General features: G+C 43.7%; 1 protein-coding gene across 6 annotated transcripts in view; it reads left to right on the forward strand.

Moving 5' to 3' along the window:
- Positions 1-1269: 1269 nt before the first annotated feature.
- LOC137434448 (junctophilin-2) overlaps positions 1270-22106 on the forward strand; it is a 98673-nt gene continuing 77836 nt past the window's right edge. For 2 of the 6 annotated variants that reach the window (XM_068127444.2, XM_068127443.2), the window contains exon 1: positions 1891-2585. In XM_068127444.2, the coding sequence (XP_067983545.1) occupies positions 2207-2585 (379 nt within the window). In that variant the 5' untranslated portion in view covers positions 1891-2206. Of the gene's footprint in view, positions 1388-1846; positions 2586-18873; positions 19205-19234; positions 19676-22106 lie in introns of those variants that run through there. The other 4 variants (XM_068127448.2, XM_068127447.2, XM_068127445.2 and 1 more) reach the window with 4 other exon arrangements.

Here is a 22106-nt window from a genome sequence, read left to right on the forward strand (position 1 = left end):
TTTAGAATTACCCTTTGGAACCCTTTAGAATTACCCTTCAGAATCCTTTAGAAATAACATCTGCAACCTTTTAGAATTACCCTTTGGAACCCTTTAGAATTACCCTTCAGAATCCTTTAGAAATAACATCTGCAACCCTTTAGAATTACCCTTTGGAACCCTTTAGAATTACCCTTCAGAACCCTTTAGAATTAACATCTGCAACCCATTAGAATTACTCTTTGGAACCCTTTAGAATTACTCTTCAGAACCCTTTAGAATTACCCTTCAGAACGCTTTAGAATTACTCTTCAGAATCCTTTAGAATTACTCTTCAGAATCCTTTAGAATTAACATCTGCAACCCATTAGAATTACTCTTTGGAACCCTTTAGAATTACTCTTCAGAACCCTTTAGAATTACCCTTCAGAATCCTTTAGAATTAACATCTGCAACCCATTAGAATTACTCTTTGGAACCCTTTAGAATTACTCTTCAGAACCCTTTAGAATTACTCTTCAGAATCCTTTAGAATTAACATTTGCAACCTTTTAGAATTACCCTTTGGAACCCTTTAGAATTACCCTTCAGAATCCTTTAGAATTAACATCTGCAACCCATTAGAATTACCCTTTGGAACCCTTTAGAATTACTCTTCAGAACCCTTTAGAATTACCCTTCAGAATCCTTTAGAATTAACATCTGCAACCCATTAGAATTACTCTTTGGAACCCTTTAGAATTACTCTTCAGAACCCTTTAGAATTACCCTTCAGAATCCTTTTGAATTAACATCTGCAACCCATTAGAATTACTCTTTGGAACCCTTTAGAATTACCCTTTAGAACCCTTTAGCATTATCCTCTAGAATTACCTTTTAGAATTAAACTCAGTGGTTTAGAAAGGATATTCTTCATTTTTGACGGACGGATGGAATGTCACCACCTTGGTGTCATCGTTGTCTACCTTATCCATCCCCTGTGAAACTTATGGTCTTGTATATATATATATTTAAATCTCCTATTCAACATGGATCTTGTGAAGGTCTCATTTAAACATCTACGACTGGTCGTCCAAGAAATTCCAAAATGCTCTTTTTCCCAGGACTGTGGTTCATTGCGGTTCGAGGAGCTCGGCCTCTTTGGGGACTCGGGGCTCCTGAGGCTCTTCCAATTTAAACATTGTTTCTCTTCAGAATCTTCTTCTTTCGAATGCAGTACATGGCCGCAGGGTGCTGCGAGTGCGGCTGGGGCTGCCTTCCAGTAAGCTGTTACACATTTTGACACGCTGAGTCAACCCACCTGGTGTTGATTCAACGGCACCACTGGGGCTTGAACTCAAGACCCGAAGATCTCAACGGAGCCATTTTAACCGTTAAGGCGGCACCAGGCTGCTACTTCTAGCATGAGGTAAACAATATAAAATACAACCCAACTACTCGACACAGTTTGGTTCGAAACTTTAGAATTTAGATTAAGGACTTATCTCTGATTGTGTCGTGAATGGATAAATCTTAAACGATGAAATGTTATTGTTTATTTCTGAATGCGCGGTAATTGCTGTGCGTGGCGTTCCTCACTGATATGGCGGGAAAATAAATGGCTTGCCCACCTGCCGGACGTGCGCTACTGTACGGTGCGTGCGAGCTGTAGGTTCGAGTACATGGGTACTGAGGCGACCCTCCCCTCGTGCTTACGTTCGCGCCCTGGGAAGGCGGGAAACCACCGCCGCGCTTCAGACTCGGTCTGCCCGGTTTACGTGCCCCACTCGTGCCATCCGTTCCCCTGTTGCGCGTTTATTTCGGGCCGGGGTAGCAACCTCACTGGTCGCCTTCTACGGTCAGAGCCTTTTTTGAGCGGGGGAGTTTGGAAAGAGAGTGTGGGGAGGGGGTGGGGGAGTGGTGGTGAGAATCTCGTGTGGAGAAACGGGAGATGCTCCAGCGAAATGGAATGACGAGCGCGTTGGGGATACGAGTCGTGAGGGGAGGATTGAGGTAATGGTCTAGAGGAGTGGTGAGGTCGGAGGAGTTAGGGTGGGGGGGATGAGGGGCCGCTCTCCGGGGATGAGAAGAGCTGACGTGAGCGGCGCAGTGAGCTCGGGGAAGGAGGGAGAGCGGCTCGGTGAGGACGGGTCGATCTTCGGTGCCGAGACACCCTCAGGGCCGAGAGCCGCTAAGGTCGTCGGGAGAAGCGCGACCCGCGCAGGGGGTCGCTCCGGGTGCCCCTCGGATGACGGGCGGCCGCTTTGATTTCGACGATGGAGGCGCGTACTGCGGCGGCTGGGAGGGCGGGAAGGCGCACGGACACGGCGTGTGCACGGGCCCGCACGGCCAGGGCGAGTTCACGGGTTCGTGGCGTCGCGGGTTCGAGGTGTCCGGTACGTATACGTGGCCCAGCGGAAACACGTTCGCCGGCCAATGGTCTCAGGGCAAACGGCACGGACTGGGTGTGGAAAGCAAGCAGAGATGGAGCTACTGCGGAGAGTGGACGTACGGAGCACGCGGTCGGTACGGGCGGCGCCGCGGTCTTCCAGGAGACTCGCGCTACGAAGGCACCTGGAACAACGGTCTGCAGGACGGCTACGGCACCGAGACGTACGCCGACGCAGGTACGACCATGCACGGACGTGCGCGCAGCGTGTGACGCCTCTCATTGAGCTCTTTAACACCCTCGCCATGTTTCGCCCTCTAAGTTCTCCGATGCACTTATTTATTTATTTTTGCTCGTTATAACATAACGGGGACCTCTTGATACCCCGTCCAAGGTCGGTCTAGCCCACGGGGACCCGTTCGTACCGCCACGAGGAATTCCCATCTGTCGGAGGTCGCACGCGGCGCACGTTTTCCATAGTCACGTGCACGTACCGTGGCGTTCATTTTACACTGTGGACGATCGATCGACACCCGGATACACGTGAATTAATTACTTCTTTTTTTTTTTGGATACAAGATCGATGCTCATGTAACTGTGTAAGAGCTAACATTAATGCCAAAAAAAAAACGGCCACATAAGACGAAATAAAGGGAGCGGGAGACAAGATGGGGAGAGAGGGGGAAGCACACAAGTACAACATTTGAGAGCAGGGACATCGGGAGATCTGTGGGAAGTAGAAGGCTTGGGGGAAGAGGCGTGGGAAGGGGGTGGGGGGTGGGAGAGGAAAAAAAACACATGGACACTGCTAGGACTTCCAGGAAAGAAGTCGGTATTTCAGAAAAGTGGATCTGGGGTGAATTAACAGGGGTAGAAAAGATCAAGGTTTTTGATGGGGGAAGATAAGAGATGGTGCTATAATACTTGTATAATACCCCGAGATACTTCAAAATCACAAACAGCAAGTGGAGCCCCCTCCCGCAGGAACGGGCCCGTTGGTGTACGAGGGTAGTTCAAGGATGGCGTGGATTTTGTGTTAATCGTACAGCAGTGTAAATGCAGTACGGTATAGTCGTCGATCCTGATGAAGTTATCCCGGTAATATCAATGCTGGTCAAAGCAATCTGGAAGCCTGTTGTTGGGTTGAAGTGGCTGGCTTAAGATCTTAGGGTCTTCAGTTGGAGCCCGTGTGGCGCCGTTGAAATAACACCAGGTGGGTTGACTCGGCCTGCCATCCTTCCGAGGTCGGCAAAATGAGTGCCAGCTCGCTGGTAACAGGGGCACTGCAGCAGTGGCACAGCCGTGCTTCCAGAAAATGTTGCTACCAGCTGACACATAGGAAACAGCAAAGCATTCTGGGAAAACCAAGATGGCGACCAGCAATAACATGATGTGGAACAGAGGAGTAGCATTAAGTCAGCTGAAACACACAGGAGACGGTCTGCACAGTTTGTTGATTGATACCTTTCAGGTCGTCGTGTGAAAAAAGAAAAAAATTGAATCATGTGGCTCGTTCAAAAAATGGCCATGAATACGAGACTTTTGAAATGGCAAAATGCACCCCAGAATGCTCTGCACGCATACGAGACAAGGATTGTTGACTAAAACGGCTCACAAAGCTTCCAAAGGAAGTTGAGAATACTTGGAAACGTACATGAGATAACTGGGTGCTCCTCTGCACAATCTGCACAATTAAAGAGCCCGAGAGCATTCTCAGAATGCCGACAGGGCCGAGGTCTCGCGGTCGCCCGTACCGCAGATTCCCGGCGACGTGGACCGATGCGAGGCTCGAAGAACTGTGGGCGGGCACGTGTTACCCAAACCCTCAACGATCGCTGGCTTCATCACCAACAAAGTTATGGTTAACAATTATTCGACAAAGGACATCCTCACGATGTAAAAATACACAAATTTTGTACCAGCTATTAATTGGTGGGAGTGAGAGGTATCGGATGAATTCCCACTTTGGTGAGAGACCTTGAACATTCTCATCTGTGTCCAACGGCCCCATTGCTAAAGCAAACATTGAACGTGTTGAACAGCTAATTATGGAGAATTGCTGGACCTGAAATTGCAGAATTGGATGCGAGTGTTAGAAATGTAGATACAAGTCGCACTCACTTGAAATTCAATCCTATTAGTACAAGGTGGATACCAAAACACTCCAACTATAACCAGTTACCTGGTACTCATTTTGCCGACCTCGGAAGGATGACAGGTTGAGTCAATCCCACCTGGCGTTAATTCAACGGGATTCAAACTCAGGACCTTGGGATCCCAAGCCCAACGCCCTAACCATTAGGTCAACACCAGGTATTTTAACCTTCACCAACTTCCCGAGATACTTTTTTGAGTCTCTGAAATAGAAAGTCCAAGACGACCTTGAATTGCTCTCGTACCTCGTTGGTATCCACCAGCAAGTCTGTATGATTATTCTGCATGCAGCCAGTGGCTGCTGGTCGCATCATTCCTGGGACCGCAATTGTGCTGCTGATGCAGTGCCTCCTGTTTCCAGTAAGCTGGCACTCGTTTTGCCAACCTCGGAAGGATGACCGGCTGAGTCAACCCACCTGATGCGATCAAATGCCACGACAGGGGCTCAAACTTAAGACGCTAAGATCTTAAGCCAGCCAACTTAACCGCTAATCCAACACCAGGCGTCTCATAAATGTTGAAAGATTTGGAGAACATGGAGGCTGTTGCGTATCGGCTTGTGGATGGCACTGTACTCGTACTATGATGTAACTGTTCAAAATTGGGCCACAGATCCTGCTGATCGAGCGTCTTCATATTCGCCAAAAGTTTCGTCATATTTTATATTTTTTGTGTACAACATCCAGGCTCGTGTAAGAGCTAACATCAATAATAAAAAATAAAAAAACCGGACGCACAAAACATACAATAAAGGGAGCGGGAGGCAAAATCGGGAGGGGAGAGAGAGGGAAGCACACAAGTACAACAGCAGAGAATAGGGACATCGGGAGATCTGTGGGAGGGAGAGGGCTTGGGGAGGGCGGGGGGATGCGTTGCGTTGAAGGGCAGTGATGTAAAGGTGCAGACCTGGCAGACGGACCAAGTAAAGTATGTGGTCATTACTACTACTTGGACAACCTAGAAATGAGGCCAAGTATGTGTATGCCTTTGCAGAACATCCATCAATTTTGGCGCACCATACATAGCCTAATTGCATCCATCTTGGGTTTTCCGAGTTCATCGTGGCCTTGTGTATATTCCTGGTTGTTGTTTGGAGACCCATTTCCTGATGACAGAGGTAGTATAACATTGTAGACCACAAGGAATTTGGTCATTATGGCAGCCCAAAGGTTTGCCTTTTTTGAAAAAAAACAAAAAACTTTTTCAATGTTTGTGAGCAAATAGTTGGAATGAGTATTATGAATTTGTAATGTGGCTGTTTGACGTTTGTGATATCGCTGTGTATTCTATCAAAAAGAGAGAGCTTTTGTGTCTGTCTTATGGGAGACTGAGGTGCTATATCGCATTGTTGAGTTCCACTGTACACCTGTGTACTCATCAGACCATGAAGCAAAACACTGCAGAACATTGGCCTGAAACATGATCGCGTGTTCCATGGATCCCCTTGTCACATCCTTGCTCGTCGGCATAATCATTTCACATGTCATCCATAAAACATGAATAAATTGCTTCTCACGTGGGAGGCGATGAACAGCAGCTTTGCTGCTCTGCTGTTTTTGCCGGAGCCAGAAGCACATCAGTTTTGGGGTGGAGTTGCTAAACCAAAACTACAAGTTACAATGAGGTTCGTAATTTATATTTCACAAGCCGAGCGTGAGACATGCACCTTCCTAATGCTATCCGATGTACTCTCCACAACATCGAAATTGCCATACTCACAATACCTACCTTTACAGAGTAGGTCTTTTTCACAATACCTTCGGCTCATCGAGGATATTTTACACTGCATGTATTACTTAAACCAAAAATACACGTAGAGACATCACTACACATCTATTACTGAAAGGAGAAGCGTCCATCCACGTATGTGTTTGTGTCCGTCACGCTGTTGTTGACCTGCTGTTGTACAATAATACAAATGGTACCATTGGAAAGCTAATAATTAAATTACTTGGTTGTAATAAAATTGCATAAGCTAATAAGAATATATATACACATACATGGAACAAAAATGTGTGTTTTTTAATCATAAAAATGACTGTTTTAAAAGCCTGTCTTTCTGGAAGAGGAAGAAGCAGGATTTGGAGCTTTAATGTAAGCGGTTCTATCGGTACGACAGCAGGAACCCTTTGAATAAAGTGTGACAGACACGGAGGAGCACACAAAATTATGTAGTTTTACTTCTCCAAGCAATAGGAAAACATATAAAAGTACAATACACGAAAGGAACACATCATCATCAAAAACAACCACAGCCACAAGTATCGGGGACTCCTCTTCATGGTGGCTGTACACCCCCACCCCACCCCCCCCCCCCCCAATGCAAGTCGGGGGCCACATCTTCCCCATTTTTCCCTGCTGCCCGGATTTGTCAGGGAAGCATGGTCACGGTCAGAGTGCCGCATAATCCCCATGGACCGGCCCTTTCCCTCTTGTACCTGTCTATGTCTGTCTGTCTGTACTACTTGGACAGAGTGTGGAATTTCCAGTGTGGAAACCGGACAGAGTGTGGAATTTCCTCTCTGTCTCTGTCTCTGACTCTCTCTCTCCCCCCCCCCCCCCCCCGCCCCAACCCTCTCTATCTCTCCCCCCTTCCACTTTCTCTCTTGATCTCTCATCCCCCTCCCCCTCTCTCTAACCCTAACCCTAACCACACTTCGCTATGCCTACCTGGCCGACCGAGACTTGGCTGGTCTCCACCCACAGGGTGGTGGGCTAGGGTTAGGCTCCTGCTGAAATGTGGTGTTCCCTGCTCCACTCCATCAGAAAAGTCGTTTTTGTAAAGTTTCATTAATTTGAACCTTGAACTCAAAATAGACCACTCATTGGTGAGTATATTACCAAATGAACTATCCTGCCACCCCTTGATTACAATTTTGTGGCTATGGTGGTGCTTGGTGTTCACAGTTCTACAAAATATCGGGATATGAAAACAATATATGAAAAATATATGTACATGGGTACTGTGAGAAATATATGAAATAGAAAATATAGAAAATATCTGAAATATAAAAATTAATATATGAAAAAAAAAATGAAATACATGAAAACAAAGAGGCTTCAGTACTTATTGGATTTTGCAATAGCTGAGTCTATGGGTCTATCACTTTCTTTTTATCGCTGGTCTCTCTGTCTTTTTCCGCCTCTTCTGGTCTTGCACCCTCTGCTCCTCCGTGTTTTCCCGCCCACCCCAGGTTTTTGTGGGGCGCATGCGCTCCACCATGAACCCTCTTCCAGTGAACCTCCCAAAATCCAGAATCACAGCTAACCCCCACTCATTCTTTCCTCTTTTTTCCCACCTGTGGAACCACTTTCCACATTCTCTTCAATCCCACTCCTCCCTCCAGGTTTTTAAGACAGATGTTAACCACCATCTCAGGTCATCCCCCATCCAAAACAATGATCCTTCTACCCCCGTTAACCCCACCCCTAGTCCACCTCTTTCCAAATTTGCAATTTTTCATTCCTGAGAGTTTGCTTCTGTGTCCATCATGTCCTCCCCTTATTTGTTCAGGTCTCTCTCTCTCTGTTGTCCCTCACCCCTGCTGTTGGTGTTTTCCCTCTCTTTCCACCTTTTTCTTTTGTTCTATTGCTTCCTGATCCATTCTGTGTTCCAGCTCTTCCACAAGTCTTGACCTTGTATACAAAAAAGGTTACTTGTAAGAAGTCCTCCAGGAAATTGTGCCTTTCTTTAGTGAGATGGCACTGTCCTTAATGTAGAATGATGGAGCAACCTCTAATTTGTTGGCACAATTGTACTACTGCCCACACATTTAAAATATGAAAACAATGAGGCTGTTTACGCATCCAGACTTGCAGTGGCCGCAAAATGTGAATGAGCACTAACTTGCTGGAATACGCAACCTCGTCACTGTCTCTGACCATGGGAAATATTTCATGCAACATTGAGTTCTCATTCTCAAAGGTGCACATCTACCAGCTGTTGGTCCAGCATATCATTTCCTGAACCGGAATGTGCTGTATTGCATTTCATTTTGGAAATAACACAGCACAGCAATCGGGCCATCGTGCTAACCAAGGATGATGATGACATTCATCGGAAAACACTGTGCTGCAAATGTTTCCTTTTGATGCCCTGCCTTTGATGGAATCATTCTACCACTCGAGTCCTCTCTGTAATCACGTGAAATACAAGAGGTACTTTTAATGGAAGATGGTGATTTGAAAAGGTGCCAACATGGTGACATTATCCACTGGAACAAAGGTCTTTCGATCTCGTGAAATCGATCTCCCTTCGCTCATGCTGTGCTGTAATGAAATTGTGCTGTGTGCTCCAACAGAGGTGGCATTGTTTTTCTCTTTATTGTCAGATGCTCCCGAGCCTGTGTCACATCCACAACCCCAAACCCAGCCCGATCATCCAATCCGTGACCACACTCCCTCCCCGACACCAACCGCACCCTCACCGCAAACCCAATCGAGCCCGACATCCACTCGATGGGAAGAAGCAGCGTGATGTTTGGTGGGCAGTTTGGTGAGGGTTTCTTGAACACATGGCGACCAACACCCACAACTCAGAGAATCAATATTTCGAGATACTTAGGCCCCACAACATGCACACAATGCCCACAGATCATGTGAATTCAATTAGGGTCCAATTCCATTTTAAACCCAATCTGTCCTTGCTGCTACCCCTTCCCATTCCCAGAAAGATAATTCCGCACATTAAGGACTCCCTGTGTGAATGTGAGTTACCCCTGCCTTGTTATTCTTCACTTTCCTCTTGTGCCTCCTGTTTATGTTGCTGGGTATTCTGGTTAAAAAAAGCTTTCTTGCATGTCTTTTATTATCTTCCTTCATGAATCATTTCTTTGATATCAACTCCTAATCACATCCTTCACAAGGTAAAGACTCCAGCATCCATCAGGCGCCCCTTGTAGCTTGGTCTATCTCACCCTGATATGAATCTGGTAGCCCTACGATGAACCCCATTCGATGACGGCTATATCCTTCCTCAAATACAGATGCTCATATGGAAATTCACAATATAACAATTTGATCTTGGTGGCTTTCCAGATATTTTCCCAGGAAGCAGACATTCTGTCTGGCCTGCGACATTGAGCCACATTGAGCCGATTCATTCAATTATTTCTCAATAATCACGTTTTTAATTTGCCTGAAATTATTACCAATCTGATACTCTTGTAATTACACAATTAAAATCAAGCAAAATTAAGTGTATTAAGTGTGTGTGTGTGTGTGTGTGTGTGTGTGTGTGTTTGAATGTGTTTGCGTGTGTGTGTGTGTGTGTGTGTGTGTGTTCGTTTGTGTGTGTGTGTATGTGTTTGCGTGTGTGTTTGCATGTGTATGTGTATGTGTGTGTTCGTTTGTGTGTGTGTTGTGTGTGTGTGTGTGTTCGTTTGTGTGTGTGTGTGTTCGTTTGTGTGTGTGTGTGTGTGTGTGTGTGTGTGTGTGTGTGTGTGTGTGTGTGTGTGTGTGTGTGTGTGTGTGTGTGTGTGTGTGTGAGTGAGTGATTTAGCAGGAGATGAAACTTCAGCGAATTTCTGTTCGATACAGCCATGTCTTTTCCGTAATTGGCCGAAACGTATACAGTATAAAGACAGCGCAATCTGCTGATTTGGGAGTTGATTGTGCTAGTTGACTCCAGCCAGACTGAAAACACATTTTACTACTAAACGTTTTCAGCAGCTCTGCCCCACATGATGGTTATTCCTTGCTCCAAAAGCAGAAAAGTACCCTTTCAAGGCTTTTCAAATGTCTGTGTGCTTTCACCTTGTTGCATTGCTATTTATTTAAAAAAACAACATTTTCATGTTATGAAATGCCTCTCAATTGAAGGCTCGCACATTGCTAAGATTCATGATGCTTTTGCACAATACAAAATATTACAGTTATACCAATTCTTGGACAGGTTATTTATGATAAACGGGTGATTTTTTTTGTTACCTCCACAATTTTAAGGAAAAAAAAAACCAGGGGATTATCATCTCTGTCTGTCTGGATGTCTGTCCGTAATGCTATCACCTGAACGGTTGTGCAGAAATTCACCAACCTTGGTAGTTATGATCAGCACATTTCACGAAGGTGTGACAGCAGTATCATTTTCGTTCCGCCCCCCGGGGCCTTGCGGTGGGGTCAAAAGGCCAAATACCAAAACGTGCAATTATGGGCACAATTTTAAACATTTTTAAAAATGAAACTGTATTAAAAAAAAAAAAAAAACCTTTTCAGTTTTTTTTATTTATACAGTTTCATTTTTAAAAATGTTTAAAATTACAAAGTTTTTATACAAAAAAAAAAATCCAAGTTTCATCATAAAAATGAAACTGTATGTGCAATTAAAATTGCTTGACACATGAAATATGTAACGATTTTGTTTTACAGTTGACCCCTGTTCATGTGCTTTACATGGGGGTGGGGACTTTGGGTCACAAGGGTCAAAACTGAAGACTTTTAAAGCTCAAAATCTGATATTGGGTCATTCCTGGTGAACCTTTTTGCCATGTTTCACCGATGCTTTAGGTGGGAAGCGTGTAGTGGGGATTTTGTTTATATGTGGACTAATCGTCATTTGAAACACGACTCGTTTCACTTTACAACATCACAGATTTACACATGTAACCATCCCAAAAACGTGTAAACGTCTGTCGTGAACATCAGCATCATGTGCCACCTTCCTTGAGGTGAAGGAGCAGCTCGTTATCCTGAGGGAGGCGTTATCTTTACACCAATTTAGATTTGTCAGGCAAGCCTAAACAATACTTTCGACTATCCGTAATCATTTTTTGTGCATGGTAAAGTACGCTCTGCCGTTTGACTTGTATGCGGCTGACGGATGGCCTAGTGGTACGCACACTCACCTCTAAGATACCCAGCCTGGGTTCGAATCTCCCCCTATCCATAAACTGTTATCCTGGTGCTTCACAGGCAGGGTGGTTCATCAATGTGTGTGTCATCCCTCAAATGGATCTTAAACTCGGTGTCCCTTCTACCGGCGTTAGTTGGTGGATGCCAAACGTGGTACTTTGTTTTGTGAAGAATAGGCGAGCCATTTTCCAAATGATTGCACCCTCGGTCGAGTATATTCTGTCGGAGTGGTGACCCGTTCAGCCTCGTCACCTTTGGCAAGTAACTGCTTCAGCAAAGCGGACACTCTATATACCTGCATGCACTTGCACTTTTGACTTGCGTTGGCAATGTATATTGGACATTCCACACGTCTGATCAAATCATGACTCTGCTCGAAGATGTAGTTGCAAGAGCCACTGTTAGTCGTCACGTCCAGTGGAACACGTGCGGAGCGCACAATGAACTACTGCACACGTAACCTTGAAAAGATTTCTCCACTTTGCGAACAAAACCCAGGTGGCTTCACCAGCACATGAATTCGCGTCCTCCCACAGACCTTCAGCCGTTGAGGTTTTGTTCAGTGAAGGCCAAGCTGAAGAAAACCTGAAGGTGTATGAGTTTGAAGAGTTTTGAGTAATTGCGGTCCTTGGTGGTAGTTATGACCACGTCGGTATGAAATGAGGAATGTTCACATTTGTGGGTGAAGTTGTTCTCGCAAAGTATGACAAATGTGAACATGATCATACACGTGATGTTTATATTCCTCATCTTACTGCACAGTGTAATAGCAGCAGGTGGGCTGAGCCGGTCGTAGACTCATTTCTGGAATTTCCAGTTCTGGGTTTTTTTTGCCGATGAAATGTCATTCACCAATAAGTAATATATTGTGGGGTACTCGCAGAAGACGCTTTGCGATGGAGTGTGTTGCACTTTGGGAGAGACCTCGAGCCAGCCTTTTCTTTATATATAGGTCGAGGCTCATGGAAATGCTGCAGGGGTTGGTATTAAAATTGATAAAATGATCGGAGATTATTAACATTTTGCAATTATTGCAAATTGACCGGTCCGTTATGACGTTCATATGCAAGTCGAGATTGGACTGGATTTACAATTTAAGCTAAATTTTAAGCTTGTATGTTTTCCCTTGTTGTTTGAAAGTATTACTGCGCTTGATATTGGGTGGATTATTGGGCTTGCTTGGCTACTGAGCTCGTGTTGGCCAAAACCGTTGATGGTCTAATAAACGTTATCATGTGACATCCAAAGCCCTGCTGATTGAGGCCAAAAGTTGGTGAATGAACAATGCCATGGATTGTGTGTTTGGGTTAACATGGTTTAGACTAAGGCAGATGTCCAAGATTAGGGCATGGATATGATTTTCACTTTTTCGGTTAGGTTATAATTGACTCCATTTAAAAAAAAAAAAATGGTTACACGTTTAAAAATTGTATTTTAAACAAAATGTTTTTTGAACTTGAATGAGGGGAAAGCCATTGCATTGAAATAGTACAAAACAAGAAAAGAAAAACATGTGGTTGCGTCAAAGGTCAGATCTCACCTTGGGAACCATCTGTTTAAACTAAACAGTCACTGACAGTTTAGTCAGTCAGTTTAAACTGACAGTTTAAACAGTCAGATTTGGGTGTACTGTTTCTTCTATCATGATAATTGAATGATCCATAACTGGAAGCAGGAAGTTGGGCTGTCCCTCTGGATATATCCTGTCAGTGTATTCGACACCTTGTGGCATCTGCGAAACTCGTCAAACACTGCTTATGGCATTACTGACTTCCCCTTTTCCACTGAAAACCTGTTTTTGTCATGTGACATTATGTGAAATATCTCCTTATCCTTTGAACTCGACGGCGACTGCATGTCTATGCTGGTGTCCAAAGCTACCTACACACTGAGAATTGTTCGGCGTAACAAGTCCCTCTTCTGTTTCACTGAACAGCTCATGTCCGACAATGCATTTACAAGTTGTAGAATGGATTATTTCGTGCTCTTGTGGATCAGGTTCCTGCACCCCACATCTCACTATTCTTAGATACTGTTAGGCCAAAGGCCCTGAACACCACCATCATGACCTAAAAAGAGGCTAAATCACACAGTCTGCTTCTTTCTTATCAGGAGTAGCTTGGTGGTTGCTTGGTCATTTCCTTCTACCTTTTTACGGCCTCAATTCTTCCCACCTTCTTGTGGGGGCAGCCGGCTGAGGTTTTTGGGCTAAGTCTTTCACGAACGAGCTGGCCAGACCTTATTTGCAATTGAAGGTGGCAGTAATTGGCAATTTGTCCAGGGTGCCAGCAATAACTCGCTTCCTCTTCGTTGAACACATAATGGAATCCTTAACATCCAACGATAGCTTGCATATAGGACACCCAGTTTAAGGTTATGTTTGAGGTTATGGCATACTTTGTGATGCACTGCCCTATCTGACAGTTATAGTATAACTTATATAAGTTGTAGTTATAACTTATAGTCGGACTGAGAATCAAATCGAAACTAGACAACTCAAAGGTAGGTGCACTACCACTGCACCATCCTGTCGGACTCTCTTGGTCTTCTACCATCTCTCGGTCTTGGATCTCCAGATATTTTTTTTTAGCACTCCACTCACCTCAAGTTCCCCTAAAGCCTAAGGTGTGCATGTTCATCCTGCAAACCCTATCCTTGTTAACCCTTCAAAATACAAGTTGAATGATCACCCTCACTTATTTGACCTCCTTTATTTCTTTCCTGTGGGATTGTTGAGGGTGTGTATCCCTTTGATTTGTATCCCTGCTTCAGGCCAATCACACTCTTCCCTCCAGTGCTTCAAGATAATAATCCACGACTATCTCGAGTTTTCTTTCATGTCCATGTTATTTTTTCTCTAGCTGCTATAACCCAATTATCCAGCCCCAACACCCCCTCTCCTTTCCACCTTCAGCTTTTCAACTCATTTATTTTTATGAATGTCTCACGTTCGTCTGTTCCTCACTATCATGTTTTTATCGTGCATCCTCTTCGTAGTCCTCTTCCTTGTTTGTTTTTCTTATTTGAGCTTATTTGAAACAGAAAAAGATGTGTCTAACTAGAACGGTAGTGCGCATACCTCCACCAGGCTGAACAGTTTACATTTTGTATCCCACTGATAGGCCTCATCTACATCCGGATCTTAAACAAAATCAAATCGGCTTGTTCTTGTCACCTACCAAACCTGTCCACAACTTTTTGAGATATCATGTTCACAGCCAGACAAACAGACAGAGGTGAAAACATAACCTCTGTCCACATTCGGTGGCAAAGGTAATCGCATGACTCTTTACCCTGCTCAAGAAGTGGACTCTTTATAATAACAAAAAGTGTGGATTATTTGGTCTACCAGTGAGATTGGCTGACTTTCCCACATACACCACAGTTATCCTTTGAGAGAAAAGTAGGATGTGACAAACTAAATTATGATCAAAACTGAGGGCTCACAAACCAGCACTTTTATAATTGGCCCTCTCTGTGGATACAATATGTAATAGGATTACTCATTGTTAAAAGCACTGAATACAGTGTGATACCTTCTGCATGTACTCGTCGGGCTTTACCTTAGAGTTCCGAATATCACTTGCTGACCGGAGATCTTGTAATTGTTGAGGAACTGTTGACTATATGGGAAAGTTTTTCGACCACGTAGATAGAGCTTTATCTCTGGAGCATTTCTTGTTTATGCCGTGTTATCACCAGGCAGGGAATCGAATTTGGAATCTGTTCTCATGTCAATTAATATGTAAGAGTAATGCCACCATTTGCCTTAAGGAAAGAGTTCTGCAGCCTTAATTTATAAATGGGGCAGGAGGGAATGTGGGAGGAGGGGGGGGGGGGGGGGGATGGTGTTACGGGCTGTGAGTGTTGTATTTTTAGCCGCGTCGCAGACGCTGGTCATAGAGTGCCCTCTGTTGTTGTTGTTGTTGTTCTTCTTCTTCTTCTTCTTGTTCTTGTTCTTGTTGTTCTTGCAGAGAAGACAAAACCTCAAAGCTCCACCCATTCTGGGAACCATAGCTCCACCCATTGTGGGAGAGGCTTCATATAAACAAATATCCACCATTTTATTAACTCGCATAGCTTTGAGGCCTGTTTTGTAGGCACGTGGTGTCTTGCTCTCTCACATAGTTTTCTTTCAAATCAAATTCGATATATCATTTCATTTTTCACAGTCGCTAACATAGTTTTAGACTCGGTTGAAAAAAAACGGGAAGAAAATCCGATGAAAGTTGCCCTTTATAGAACGAAATGAATTCTCAAAGGCCTGTAACTTCAAGTCCATTGAGTTTTTTTTTTAAAATCGCGGCATGGTCAGTCATACACCGCCCGAAATAAGAGACGGGAAAATGCCGAGATATATATATTTTGTTTAAATCGCGGCATGGTCAGTCATACACCGCCCGAAATAACAGACGGGAAAATGCCGAGATATATTAAAAATTCGTCCATTTGATGACAATCGTCACGATGAAATATTTAATTTATACGTCGTCACAATAATGTGGAGAGAGGAGCATAGCTTCGTTCACGTGTCGCCACACACGGGAAATTGCCGAGATTCCATTAATCTCTGTGTGTATGTATGTGTGTATGTTTGTCTGTGACCGCTGTTTCTCGACAACTACCGGTCCGATATACTTTAAACTTGCCAGGTATATTGCTGGGGACCCGAGGATGTGCCTTTTCAAGGTTTCATATTAATCGGAGAAGTAGTTACCGAGCTATGGCGATTTCTTTACCAAACACTGCAAGCCGTTCGCTTTGGACCAAACCATTGCATGTAAATAGAGGGGGGGGTTCTGTGGTCGTTGCGAATGGACCAAACCATTCATGTAAATAGAGGGGGGGGGGGGGTTCTGTGGTCGTTACTGCCACGTGGTTTCAAAGTTTTTTTTTGTTGTTGTTGTTTGCACGCATGTTTTTTTGCACCCACGTACGGGCACGCCCTAGGATGTTTACACACACACACCCCTACACAAATTTTTTTTTTTTTTTTTTTTTGGCAAGGAACGGGCACCCACGTACGGGCACGTCCTAGCTTATATATAGTACGGGCATGCCCTAGTATTTTAAATCGCGGCATGGTCAGTCATACACCGCCTGAAATAACAGACAGGAAAATGCCGAGGTATATTAAAAATTCGTCGCCACACACGGGAAATTGCCGAGATATATTTTCAATTTGCACAAAAATAACATCAAGTAATCGAATCAATAGGAATGTCCTGTGCCTATAACATCGACGTTATAGGCACAGCTGCATCTAGGCATTGTGTAACATCGACGCGGCTTTTGTTTTAATTAAAACTTTTTGTACTTGTTTATATATATACAGTCACGTGAAAAAGTAAGTACGCCCCATGTAAAGTTTTGACTTCTTCAACATATTTCAACATACAGCTATTTGATCTTCATTTCAACAATATTGATAGATAAAGATGATATAATATAACAAATAACATGAAACATTTACATTTTGTAGTCCATTGTATAATTTAAATAAACATAAATGCAAATTTCGCAAGTGGAAAAAGTAAGTAGACCCTTGGCTCCAATAGGTGGTATTTCCCCCTTTGGCAGAAACAACCTCAAGTAGGTGTTTCTTATAACTGTCTACCAGTTTCTGACATCGACTGGGAGAAATTTTTGCCCACTGCTCCATGCAGAATTCTTTCAGCTGTGCGATGTTTGAGGGGTTTCTTGCATGCACAGCTCGTTTCAAATCCCCCCACAACATCTCGATGGGATTTAGATCCGGGCTTTGACTTGGCCAATCCAGAACCCTCCATTTCTTTCTTTTCAGCCATTCCTTGGTGGATTTACTGGTATGTTTAGGGTCATTGTCATGTTGCAAGGTCCACCTTCGGTTGAGCTTCAACTTTCCGACAGATGGCCTCACATTATCCTCAAGCACCTCTGGTACAATGAAGAATTCATAGTGGATTCTATGATGGTGAGCTGCCCAGGACCTGATGCAGCAAAGCTGCCCCAAACCATAATATTTCCACCACCATGCTTTACAGTTGGTATCAGGTTCTTGTGGTCAAATGCTGTCTTTGGTTTTCGCCAAACATGTCTTCTGGTACTGTGGCCAAATTGCTCTACCTTTGACTCATCTGCCCAGAGCACATTGTTCCAGAAGTGCTGGTCTTTGCCTAGGTGTTCATTGGCAAACTTTAGTCTTGCCCTGATGTTCTTTCTGGACAGCAAAGGTTTCCTCCTGGCACCCCTCCCATGTAGATCAAATTTGTGCAGCCTCTTTCTAATGGTAGACTCGTGCACTTTGACATCAACAGTGGCAAGAGCTACATGTCGGTCCAGTGATGACATTCTGGGGTTCTTAGAGACTTCTTTCAGCATCTTGCGGTCTGCTCTCGGGCTGAACTTGCTGGGGCGGCCTGGCCTGAACAAGTTGGCAGTTGTTTGGAATCTTCTCCACTTGTAGATGATCTTCCGGACAGTCGAATGATTGATTTCAAATTGTTTGGAGATCTTTTTAAATCCCTTCCCAGACTCGTAGGCATCTATAACCTTCTTTCTGAAGGCCCCAGAGAGCTCTGTTGATCCAGGCATGGTGACGCCGCACACTTCAACAACAAAGAGCAAACCAAACTAAATGTCTGAGGTTTAAATAAGACAGGTTCCTCCAAGATCCTCTCTGACGATGTTCTAATCATTTGCACCTGAGCTGGTGCACCTGATTCTAATTTTAGGTATTTGAAGTAGTGATAAATGTAGGGGTGTACTTACTTTTTCCACATGCGAAATTTGCATTGATGTTTATTTAAATTATACAATGGACTACAAAATGTAAATGTTTCATGATATTTGTTATATTATATCATCTTTATCTATCAATATTGTTGAAATGAAGATTAAATAGCTGTATGTTGAAATATGTTGAAAAAGTCAAAACTTTACATGGGGTGTACTTACTTTTTCACGTGACTGTATATATTGTATACAAGATCGAGGCTCGTGGTAAGAGCTAACATTAATCACAAAAAGACAAACTGACACATAAAACATAAGATGAAGGGAGCGGGAGACAAGATGGGGAGAGAGAGGGAAGCACACAAGTGCAACATTTGAGAGCAGGGACATCGGGAGATCTGTGGGAGGGAGAGGGCTTGGGGGGAGGATGCACGGGAAGGGGGGGGGGGGGGAGATATAATTCTGGCATGCGAGATAGAATTTGTGGTATTGAGGATTTACAAGACCCAGATTTGAGTGCATTTTCCAAATGGAGAGGCGATTTAGCCTTTTGTATGTCCATTATTATGTTCACAGTAACAGCGGTCTTTCTCCATGCACATAAACTAGTTTAAATGCTTTTGAATTGCCAGTAAACTTGAAGCTGTATGTTTATAAATGTAATGTATGTTTGACACTTGACAAATGACAACAGAGACATTGTGGTCTGTGACCTGTTTTCGCGGAGTGTTTGTCTCTGCATACTGTGAGGTCGTATGACGGTGATGGCGCGTGTGTTTCACAATGAATGCAAACATTTATCTCCGCAGCTTCCCCCATAGCCTGAGCTGCTGAGGGTGTGTTCAGACTGCAAAGACAGCGCTTCCAATGATAAGCCAGCAATGGGGGCATGCACGTCGAGTCCGTAGCTGAATCCTCCCTCTTGCAGCAAACAGGATGTAGCCGGCAACGCCAAAGCACTAAAATGTCAAACTGTAGCCACACTGTAAACATACGCTGTGCGTGCAGTGTATCGTAACAATGAGATGTATATGCAGAGCCAGAGGCTGTCTGGGTCGCCGGAGCCAGAGGCATCTTCGTGCGGTCATGCATTAACTATTAAAGTCACATGTGTCACCATAACACTAACGTCATTGCCAGGTAACGATTATATTCTGGAACGTATGCCTGTCTTCTCTTTTGATGGTTCCCTTGTTTGTTAAATGTATTCAAACATTTCACTAAGAATGACGGAAGTATTTACGTTAAACTTTAAAACATGAGCTCACATCAATAATTAGTCAGAACTAGGTGCATTTCTTGGCAAACATTTGGAGGTGTAACACCTAACAACAGATTACGAGTGTAAGAAGGCAAATCCTTTTTTTTTTGTATATAAAGTCTGTGCTCGTGGAAGAGGTAGAATACTGAATCGATCAGGACACTGCAGAACAAAAGGAACAGTAAAGAGAGGGGGGAAACGCCAACAGCAGGGTTGAAGGATAAAATAGAGGGAGACTTGGACAAACTGGGTGTTGGGAGGGGTGGTGGGTGACGGAGGTTGCATGGGGTGGACAAGATGGATGCAGAAGCAAACTCTCAGGAAGGAAAAATTGGAAATTTGGAAGGAAGGTAGGAGTTAGGTGGGGGGAGGTGAGTATGGTTTAACTGTGGTAGAAAGATCATGGTTTTGGATGGGTGATGATCTCAGATGGTGGTGAACAGCTGCTTTGAAGACTTGGAAGGAAGAATGAGGTTGAAGAGAATGTGGAAGTTCGTTCCACAGGTGGGGAAAAAGAGGAACAAATGAGTGGAGTTGAGCAGCGTGATCCTGGATTTAGGTAGTTTCACCAGGAGGGGGTTGATAGTGTATCGTGTGCCCTGCAGAAACCTGGAAGGTTGTGGGGGGGGGGGGGGGCACAAGGCACGGAGAGAGAAGGTGCAAGACCAGGAAGGAGGTGGTAAAAGACCAAACTGTCTGTCTGAAATGGGAAAAGACCAAACTGTCTGAAATGGGAAAGTGATAGGCCCATCGATTGACCTTCATCGTGGAAATTCCAATAGTATGCATAATATACTGTAATTGATATGGCAAAATCTGTTGCAAGTTTATTTTCTGATGGATAGTGGTAAAACACAGGTCTTTAAAACAGCTGTTCACCACCGTCTCTTATCTTCCCCCATCCAAAACCTTGATCTTTTCTACCCCCGCTAATTTCACCCCAGATCCACTTTTTTGAAATACCAACTTCTTTCCTGGAAGTCCTTGCAGTGTCCTTGTGTTTTATACTTCTCCCACCCCTCCCCCCCCTTCCCACGCCTCCTCCCCCCAAGCCCTCTCCCTCCCACAGATCTCCCGATGTCCCTGCTCTCAAATGTTGTGTTTGTGTAATCCCCTTCTCTCCCCATCTTGTCTACCACTCCCCTTATTATATACGTTGTGTGTCTGTTTGATTTTTTTTTTTTGTGTGATAGATGTTAGCTCTTTCACGAGCCTCGAATCTGTATACAAAAAAAAACTAAAAAAAAAACTTGTGAGGCCCGAATGAATGAATGGGGATAATGAATGAATAATGAATTTCTAATGAAGGGGTCCAGAGGTTAATGCGTCAATGAGCTGATGCTTTTCAAAGCCATTAACCTCCACAATCATAACTTTCCTATTATGTATTGCTGAATGGCAAACTATAAAAAAACTTTTGAAACTCGAATACAGTACTGATGAGTGTTAAGAAGGACTTTGTTGTGATGTGATGGTTATCTAGGGGATGGCCAGACTACGGGCACATGAAAAACGTTTCAGTTGGATTGTATTGGGAAAATAATTAAATAATGCATACATTATTATTGTAATTTGTGTTCTTTTAAATGCATTACTTTTTGACAGAACAGCACCAAAAGTATGGTGATATGGTGTAGTTTGTTAAGATATTGAAACGACCCTGATAATCTTAAAAACAGATCATATCAAGCTCCCAAGTTGCACTTGCAGGAATCCACATTTGTGCTTTTGGGATTCAGCTGCTTAGCGACTGTGGCCACATTTGTCCATGTCGTTCAGCAAGGCTTGCTTGGCATGGCGGCTTGTGCTTTAATATACTGTACAGTGTATATGTGGAGCCAGAAGGTAAAACAAAACACGGCGCATCAAACTCAAGCTTATTTGAAATCTAACGGCATGCATTCATTTGGTTTAGTTGTTGTTGCACATGTCTTTGTATTTTTGTTCATAAGACTTAATCAAAATATCAAACACAATGGTGATATAAATATTAAAATATTGATTTACCTTTTAAATTTACGTTAAATGAGGCCGAAGCAAAGACCCATTTCAGTCATTTCAGGCTTCTCCGGTCTAGCTCTCTCTACTCTGACCAGTCCTCTGACCCTCCCGAGCTCCTTTAGGATACACGTGTTCTTCCAGTAAGCCCCTCATGCTTAAACTCCGAAAAATCCAGGCTTTCTGCCCACATCCACTCTTTTGTTCCTCTTCTCTCCTGCTTGTGTTTCTACCTTCCGGAGATTGTTCATCAACACTCTCCCCTTCAGCTGGTCCACCACCATCTCTGATCAACCTCTATCTATATAAGCAACCCTTTCTTCCCCTATTAGCTGTGGTTAATCAATGTGTCTTACTTTCACGTTGCTCCAACCAACCTCTATTGTAAGCTCATTCTCTTGTTTGTTGTCTCCAACCGTGGCTGCAATATCAATACATTGCCATTTTACCCCTTGTCAATTTGCACTTCCATGAGCTTCAATTTTGTACGCAAAGGAACACAACCAAAATATCTTTGGATGTTCCACTTTGCCACAAGTCTTAATACATATAATACTGCATACCTGTATTATATGTCATGGCCAAAAATATTGGCACCCTTACACTTTTTTCAAACAATGCACCATTTCTTCCAGAAAATTGTTGAAATTAAAAAAAATATTTTCATATCCACATATGTATTTCTTTGGTTAGCAGTGGGACAAAACAAAAAAGCTGAAAAAATTACTAAATCTGAGCTTATTCCACACAGAAATCCTAAAATCCCGGACAATATTATTGTCC

The sequence above is a fragment of the Myxine glutinosa genome, chromosome 10 (genome assembly GCF_964187855.1).
Source record: "Myxine glutinosa chromosome 10, kmMyxGlut1.1, whole genome shotgun sequence".
Lineage (NCBI taxonomy): Eukaryota > Metazoa > Chordata > Myxini > Myxiniformes > Myxinidae > Myxine > Myxine glutinosa.